The 9,260-nt window shown below is 29.5% G+C and overlaps 1 protein-coding gene across 1 annotated transcript; it reads left to right on the top strand.

Moving 5' to 3' along the window:
* Positions 1-1,025: 1,025 nt before the first annotated feature.
* LOC143636773 (uncharacterized) lies at positions 1,026-2,398 on the top strand. Its single transcript, XM_077104283.1, has 4 exons — positions 1,026-1,113; positions 1,147-1,313; positions 1,463-1,850; positions 2,031-2,398. Exons 1-4 carry the CDS (start codon positions 1,026-1,028, stop codon positions 2,396-2,398), a joined length of 1,011 nt encoding a protein of 336 aa, XP_076960398.1.
* The last annotated feature ends 6,862 nt before the right edge of the window (positions 2,399-9,260 follow it).

Genomic DNA, 9,260 nt, shown 5'->3' with positions numbered 1-9,260 from the left:
ATATCAAGCCCATATCAATGTTGTTGAATGGTGTAATCAGGAGGGTTCGATAAAGTATTTGTTTAAGTACATTAATAAAGGCCCCGATCGTGCTACTATATCACTTGTACAAAACAACGGTGATAATCGAGATGAAGCTATAGACGAAGTTAAGGCGTTTTATAATTGCAGATATCTATCTGCATGTGAGGCTGCATGGAGAATTTTTTCTTTTGACGTCCATTATAGATTTCCTTCAGTTACTCGGCTTCCGTTTCATTTACCTGGACAACAAACAGTTGTCTTCGTAGATGATGATGATGTGGAAGACGTTTTAAACAAGCCGACTGTTGGTTCTTCAAAGTTCACCGGTTAGATGGAGTGTAATCAGAAATATATATGCTCTTGCACGAACCCTAACGTATGCTGAGTTTCCAACAAAATTTGTTTGGAAACAATACGGAAGGGTTTGGGACCTACGTAAACGAGGTTTTTCTATTGGTCGTATTCATCATGTTCCTCCAGCTTTTAATGAAGCATACTATCTAAGAATTCTGTTAAACAAGGTTAGAGGTCCTAAGTGCTTTGAAGATATTCGTACTGTTGATGGTGAAGTGTGTGCTACTTATAGAGATGCGTGATATAAAAGAGGCCTTCTAGATGATAACAACGAGTATATAGAAGCTATTGAAGAAGCAAGTCATACCGCAAGTGGTTATTATTTACACGGTTTATTTGCTACCATGTTAATCACATACCGTTTATCTAGGCCGGATGATGTATGTGAAAATACTTGGCGATATTTAATTAATGGCATTCTATACAAACAACAAAAAGACAGAAAAATAAAGGTATCAAATGATTTTATTTGATATTTTTAAATACTTAATATATTAACAAATATGTTTGTAAAAAAATCATTATTAACAAGTTTTTGGTTCGATACAAATTTGGTACCTCCAGGGGCGCAACTTAGGAACCTCGCGTTATTTGAAATTCAAAACTTCCTCCTATGAAATAATTGTAGTCTGCGTTGTTTTCCTATAATGCCTTTCCATGATGATGATTCTATAGCTGCATCAACAAATCGCTTTATGAACAAGGAGTTGGCGTATGATACAGAAGTTATGACAGGTGAGTTTGAATGACTTTATAATTCATTAATAGATGAGCAACGCAATGTCTATAATGAAATAATGGAAGAAGTTGATGAAAACAAGGGTGGTGTTTTCTTTGTGTATGGTTATGGAGGGACGGGAAAAACCTTTTTATGGAAGACGTTATCTGCTTCCATAGGATCCAAAGCAAAAATCGTTTTAAACGTTAAGCCTCAAGTAGTATAGCGTCTTTGTTACTTGAGTGAGGTAGAACCGCTCACTCTAGATTTCTAATTCCTATAAATATAACTGAGGATTCTACCTATTCAATAACAAAACATCCAGATATTTGCAACTTAATGAAGCAAACTGATCTGATTATCTAGGACGAGACTCCTATGATACATAAACATGCATTTGAATCCTTGGATAGGAGTTTAAAAGATGTTTTAAAAGGTGTTCACCGTTACAGTTCTCAACATCCGTTTGGGAAAGTCATTGTTTTTGGCGGTGATTTTCGTCAAATCCTGCCGGTCGTACAAAATGGATCACGTAGTGACATTGTTAATGCTTCACTCAATTTGTCCCACATTTGGTCCAAGTGCAAGGTTCTTAGGTTAACAAAAAACATGAGGTTAACTGTCGGGTGTCACCCATCAGATTTGGTAGAGACATCCCAATTTGCAGATTGGTTGTTGGAACGTGGTAAAGGAAAACTTGGTGGTCACAATGATGGGAACTCCATTATAGACATATCAGATGATCTTTTGATCGGTGATTCATCTGATCCTCTTTCTAATCTTATTGATTTTGTATATCCAGCATTATTGGATAAATTTAATGATATTTCATATTTTTAAGAAAGGGCCATACTTGCACCTTTAAATGAGGTTGTCGAAGACATTAATGACAGATTTTTAACTTTATTTCCTGTTGAAGAAGTTGAATATCTAGGTTTTGATGGTATAGATAACTCGGATAGTGTTGGGCCTGGTTACGATCCAGCATTACACATACCAGATTTTCTAAATGGTTTAAAGATGTCCGAGATGCCTAATCATAAATTGGTTCTAAAATTTGGTGTGCCAATAATGTTACTACGGAATATTGATCAGAAAAATGGTTTATGCAACGGAACTCGATTACAGGTTATTCAATTGGGGAGGTGTTTTATCGAAGTAAAGGTTATTTCAGGCACTAACATTGGTCATCGCATTTATATAACTCGTAGTACTCCTTCGGATAAGAAATTGTCATTCAAATTGAAACGAAGACAGTTTCCGGTAGCGGTTTGTTTTGCAATGACCATTAACAAAAGTTAAGGCCAATCACTTGCAAGAGTTGGAATATATCTTCGAGCACCGGTGTTTACACATGGCCAACTATATGTAGCTTTATCCCGAGTGAAGAGTAGAGACGGTGTTAAAATGCTTATATTAGATAAGGAGGGTAAAGTTACAAATAAAATTACAAATGTGGTTTTTAAGGAACTATTTAGTTGTTTATGAAATTTTCATTTTGAACTTTTTATTATGCATCAAATAATTGTAAAACGAATGTTATTTAGTTGTTTATGAAATTATCATTTTGAATTTTTTATTATCTATATAATAATTGTATAACCAATGTTATTTTGGTTGAAAGTTATGTTTAATGAAGTTTTTATTTGTTACAAGTATTATTAAAAACTATATATCAAGTTATTGTCTCCTACAGTATGATATATAGTTATGTCTGCCGTTATGTTTTGCAATATGATATGACGTGTTGTTGTTACATGATTTATAAATTTCCACCCATGTCGTACACAGGTCAATAACCTAGTATTACAAAATTTAAAGCACGTAAAAATAATTTAATCAATTGAAGAACTTGCATGAAGACAATCTTGGGGCCATCTTTCGATTCTTCTTCTATATTGAGTGGTCTTGTATACCTTCTTGATATTAGACTCTCCAAACACACATAATTATATATAGAGAGATGTGGATCAACAATGGTGTATGATGTCATCTGCTACACTTAACTCATACTTTCCCCAAACCATATACTTTACCTTACACTTTAGATTTACCTACGATGCAAAAAAAAAAAAAGTAAATAAAAATTCTATCATCAAAAAATGCTTAATAACACATAAAGACAAAATTTGAGAAATATCATTGTAATATTACATCTATGTGTGTGTATATTGAGGATATGTAACTTGAAAACCACTTGAGTTGAACAAACTTTTGAAAACACAGTATAACAGTTATTAGTGCTTGATAATTTATTAATTTTGAGAACCAATATAAGTCTAAGTATAATTAATTGTGTAACAGATTTGTGGTTGTATTAAAGTAGAAAAAAGATAGTTTTGGAGTACAGAGGAAAAATAATTTTTAATCGCAAATAGCATCTATAATACACCCAAGTCTCGTAACCCTTTTTTAAAATAATTATTTTTTATAAAAATTTTAGATAATAAACAAAAAAGATATTTGAATAAAAAAACACATAATCTTTTGTTTTACATTTATTCATTTTCTCATGTTTTTTATAAAAAAATGATTTCGTTTTAATGTTTTTAAAAAACAATTTTACAAAAAATGTAATGGTTATTAATATTACGAATATGTGATATCCAATTGCATATACTAGTTTACTAATTATATGCATATATGCATATGTATAGATAATTATATATCACATATATCACATATTACTCATACTACAAATATACTATTACACATATGTGTTATCTAATTATACATATATGCTAATCAATTCTATTTTGACGAGATGGCAAGGTGGTTTGGGTGTTCAATAAAAGCAAGGATTTAATCCCTATAAAGAGCAACTTTTAGTCGTGAATATATATATAGGGTAAGGATCCTAAGAGAACCCTTTACAAATTAAGAACTTTGAGAACTATTTTGAACCACTGAAAACAACTTTGAAAAAATATTTAAAAAAATCATTAAACAATAAAAAATTTTAAAAAAGTAAAAAAAACCAAAATTCTTATATTTCATTCCGGTTTCATTAAAAAAATAAAAAAGACATCGTATTATACACATATGTATAATTTTATTTAATCTTTAGTTACGTAATATGCATATATGTATAGTATCATTTATCTTAAATTATACATATGTGTACAAAAAATACATGTAAATGTATATATATATGTATACATTATACATATGTGTATATAATTTAGCTAAACCGAGTTTTTTTATATATGAAACCGGGATGATAAAATAAGAATTTTGGTTTTTTTACTTTTCTCATTTTTTTGTTTTTTATATTTTATGATTTTTTTATTTTTAGGTTTTTTGTGATCCAAAATGGTTTTCATAGTTTTCAATTTTAAAAAAGTTCTCTACTAATCCTGATCCTATATAATATATATATATATATATATATATATATATATTTGGACTTTACTGGTTATTGTAATTTTGTTTTGATTATGGTCCATAATATTGAAAATGTACAATAAGGGAACATTGCATTAATCAAAATAACACACATATGTCAATTGCAACTGCTATGAAGTAGATTGTTTAAGTAAGTTTAGTCTATTTGATAAATTAAAAAAAAAAATAGTGGTTGTATTAATATTAGTTGTAAGTTAAATATGACTTTAAAACTATTTATATAATTTCTCTTGAATAAATTTTATGATTTAAACCTTCTATGATGTTGCGAACATTTTACACTCTTACCCGATTTCTTCATTACTAGCTTTGGTTATTTTATGTTATGTTACTTCATTTGGGGTTCATGTAATAAAAAAAATGAAATTGAAGATGTTAACCCTGATGCTAATGAAGAAGAAAGTGATTTTTAGACTCATACCGAGATGAAGAATTATTATAAGGTGCAATACTTTAACTATCTTGATCTAAACATAACCAATTGATTAAGAATTATGACATGCGTATGTAACATTCTCTATAATTTAATTCATTTGACAATTGTGTGAATATTATTAACATAGCAGGAGATATCAGATATAGGCAAGTATTTACCTGCTTTGAAAACTAAATTTTCGAAATGATTTAGCGGTTCTTTTATTTTAAACTCAAGATCTCTTCGACTCTTAGATTGTTTTTTCCAAACACATATATTTATTTTTTATATTTAATTTTAATACAAAAATAAAAGATCTTTAATACATTTTTGATATTTTCGATAAAAAACTTGTTAATATGCTTGATCTTTAATTCATAAATTATGTTATGGGTATCAATTTTATAACCATTCGTAGTAGTAGCAGGTTAAGTATATTATGTTCGTTTTGATTTAGTTTTGTTGAAATTTTACTTCTAAAACTAGGGTTTCTTTTCCGTTGTAGTTGGAGATATAATGCTTCTCGAATTGGATTATTATAATGGTTCCAACTTTTATTTTCTTTGTTCCATCATTTGGTTCCAATGCAAGTGATAGGTGTTAAAAGGACGGTCAAAACTAAGTTTAGTTTTTGATTCCTTATCACCGTTACTAGTTAAGGAAAGTAGGGTGATGAACCACAAAAAATATGTGGTCAATGCTATAGATAATTGATTACTTATAAAGATGTTGTCTTAAGCGTAATCTTTAGTTTGAATTAAGCGAACTAAAACTTGTAAACCATTGATGGAAAACGAGTCACACCTCGGTTGAGATTTGTATCAAGTTAGATTAACCCACACAAATGATTTGATTTTAATCAAGCACAACTAATAAGTTGAATATGCTATTTAATATTCGTAGTCATAGACATCAACAAACGTCTGTTATATGTAACTCGGGCAAGAAAACCACAACAACATGAAAACTAGACAATCACATGCTTTATAAACAAAGTACAATTAATAAACCCTAGCACAAATCAAAACTAATAGAAATTCTCATTTCATGAAATAATTATTAATTTATAAACATATTAACAATCAACTCGAAGTATTAAATAAAATTATAATCAATTAGTTTAAACTAAAATGTGCAGAAAATAAATCTAGGCCATACAATCGTATGCCTGGGAGTTATTCAAATACAATTATCACACATAGAGGTCATTAGGTATTCGTTTAACGGAGAAAAGGCTTCAAACATCAAAGGATAAGTGAATCCTACCTCCAATGTTCGTCTTTAAACTTTTGGAAACGATTGTCGTGTCGAATTAGGGTTTAAAACATATTGTTAGTAAATATATATTTCCTAATTTTAAGGTAGCTCGTGTGTAGTCGATCCCTTTACACACGCGCGCGCGCACACACACATTCTTCAATATCTTCCTTTTGTCTTTGTTCAGTTAAACATTCCATTTTGACATGTACTAACCTTGTGCAACGTGTCATGATTAATCAATGTTTAATAAAATACTTTCGCAAAGATTTCTTGGTGATTTGCGTCGTTTCCTTATGTTTCTTGATCAGAACAAAGAATAGATTTTTATTAGCAAAAGTATCATCGTAGATGTTCTTGTATCCGATTTAACTATATCAATTAAATGATTCAATTATTACTTAATATCGCTAAAGAATTTTTAATTTAAATGAGATTTGAGTATTATAAGAATGTATCCTTTGTTCCTAATTTTCTTGATTTTCAATTTCGGTTTTAGGTGGGGATGCTAGATTTCTACCATGATTCTTTGGTCGATAAATACATGGATCATCTTTCCCTCTTATTCATGATTCTCTCTTCCGGCCTTTGTTGTGGATTCTAGATTTCTTTCTTGATTCTTTAATCCAGTCTTCGGTATGGAGTATGATATTAACCATGATTCTCTTTCAGTCCATGATCGTTATCGCTCTAACACCACTTTGTTGTCATAAAATCATAAAAGTTGACGCGATACATAAGAAAATATTTGTTGTATTGAATTAAATGTTAACAATAGTGAATACGTTCATATGTATGTTTATATATAAGATCAAGTTACAAATCGACATCTCATGACGATTATACATGGTTTGACTATCGAAATACATAATATTTTAATAAAAGTATAGTTTATATTCTAATTGTTAAACAATATATATATATATATATATACATATTTATATATATATTTTTTGTATATATTATATTACAAAGATCTTGCCTACTTTTTTCTTCATATGCTAATAAACATCTAGATGATAAAGACTTTTTTTTGTCTTATGTAAAGCTAAAGAGTGATATAAAGTACATGGGTTGGGCCAAGCATGAACTTAGTGAGAGTTCACATGATCCACTCCCATTGTTGATCCATACCTCTCTATATATAAATAAGTCTAATATATATGTAGAAGGTATACAAGACCACTCAGTATAGAAGAAGAATCAAAAGATGGCCTCAAGATCGTCTTCATGTAAGTTCTTCGGTTTATTAAACTAAGTTTACGTTGTTTCAAAAATTTGAGATATTTTTGGAATTGAGTGAACTGCAATTAAATGGATAGATTCGTAAACGCTTTCATTATAAGTTTGTGAAGTTTACTTTGTTTATAAGTAAATATACAACTATTTTCTAATTTTGAATTGTTTTCTGTCATCAAAGATCCAAATGAAGAAGTTGCAGTAGTAGCAGTAACTCCATCCATGTTGTTGGATTCCAAAAGGTACATATGTGAAGTTTGTGATAAAGGGTTTTCTAGAAATCAGAACCTCTTGCTTCACAAACTAGCCCATAATCAGAATTTCGTACCCAGAAAGTTGTATCTTTGCCCGGAGCCCACTTGCATCCACCACGACCCTTCTCATGCCATAGGGGACTTTGATGGTCTTAAGAAACACTATCTACAAAAACATGACACAGAGAACAAACATAAGGGTGACACATGCTCCAAGGCATAAAGTGTCGAGGCCAACCTCAAAGCACATTCCAGAGCATGTGCTTCTTATCAAATATTATCCAAACTCCAGTCAGATTCTACTTAGCATGCATACACATGTGAAGCTCCGAATAATCGTCTTTAGTTTTATTTAAATTCATTTATTTGGTTTAGTTTGTTATTTGTTATAGTCTGGTTCTTATGTTCTAGTCGTTGTTTTCTTTTATGTTTAAAGCGAGTGGTGTTTCATTCTATGTATGCATGCTTTGATTAATATGATTAGTATTCAAGCTTGTATCAATTTACTTCTATATTATCGATTAGTACATCTTGGTTCCCAATGTACAAACTTAGATAAACTACCATGTTTACCATATAGACTTTACATTGTAAAAATGAATTCAACGGGAGCTTGCAATATTTAAAATATTAAACTTACCAATATCAAAACTAGTAGTTCATCAAACAAATTTGTCTTTATATGTGGCATTTATTAGAAAAGATAATATTTTTTTTTACTTTTTAAAATAATATATATATATTTATTTATTTTTGGACTTTAGTACTTATTGTAATTTTGTTTTGATTGTGGTCCATAATATTAAAAATGTACATTAAGTGAACATTGCATTAATCGAAGTAACACACATATGTCAATTGCGACAGCTATGAAGTAGTTTGTTTAAGAAAGTTAGTCTATTTGATAAATTTTTAAAAAATAGTGGTTGTATTAATATCAGCCTTAAGTTAAATATGACTTTAAATACATTTATATACTTTCTTTTTGAATATATTTTTTGATTTAAACCTTTCTATGATGTTGTGAACATTTTACGCTCTTACTCGATTTATTCATTACTTGCTTTGGTTATTTTATGTTATGTTACTTCGTTTGAGGTTCATTTAATTCAAACAAAAAATGAAAATTGAAGATGTTAGCCCTCATGCTAATGAAAAAGAAAGTGGTTTTTAGAGGCATTCCAAAGAAGAATTATTATAGGGTGCAATACTTTAACTATATTGATCTAAACATAACCAATTGATTGAAGAATTATGACATGCGTATGTAACATTCTCTATAATTCAATTCATTTGACAATTGTGTGAATATTATTAACATAACAGGAGATCCCAGATATAATTGACAAGTATTACTTGCTTTGAAAACTAAATTTTTGAAACGATTTAGCCGTTCTTTTATTTTTAACTCAAGATCTCTTCAAACATATATTTATTTTTGATATTTATTTTTAATACAAAAATAAAAGATCTCTAATACATTTTTGATATGTTCAATAAAAACTTGTTGATATGCTTGATCTTTAATTCATGAAATATGTTGTGGGTAGCAGTTTTATAACCCATTCGTAGTAGTTGTAGGTTAAGTATATTA

This window comes from Bidens hawaiensis, unplaced genomic scaffold, assembly GCF_021521415.1.
Source record: "Bidens hawaiensis isolate Kalapana, Puna unplaced genomic scaffold, B.hawaiensis_p1.1 tig00008043_1, whole genome shotgun sequence".
Taxonomy (NCBI): Eukaryota; Viridiplantae; Streptophyta; class Magnoliopsida; order Asterales; family Asteraceae; genus Bidens; species Bidens hawaiensis.
Note: the sequence above shows the minus strand (reverse complement) of the source record. Positions and strands in the feature narration are given on the sequence as shown.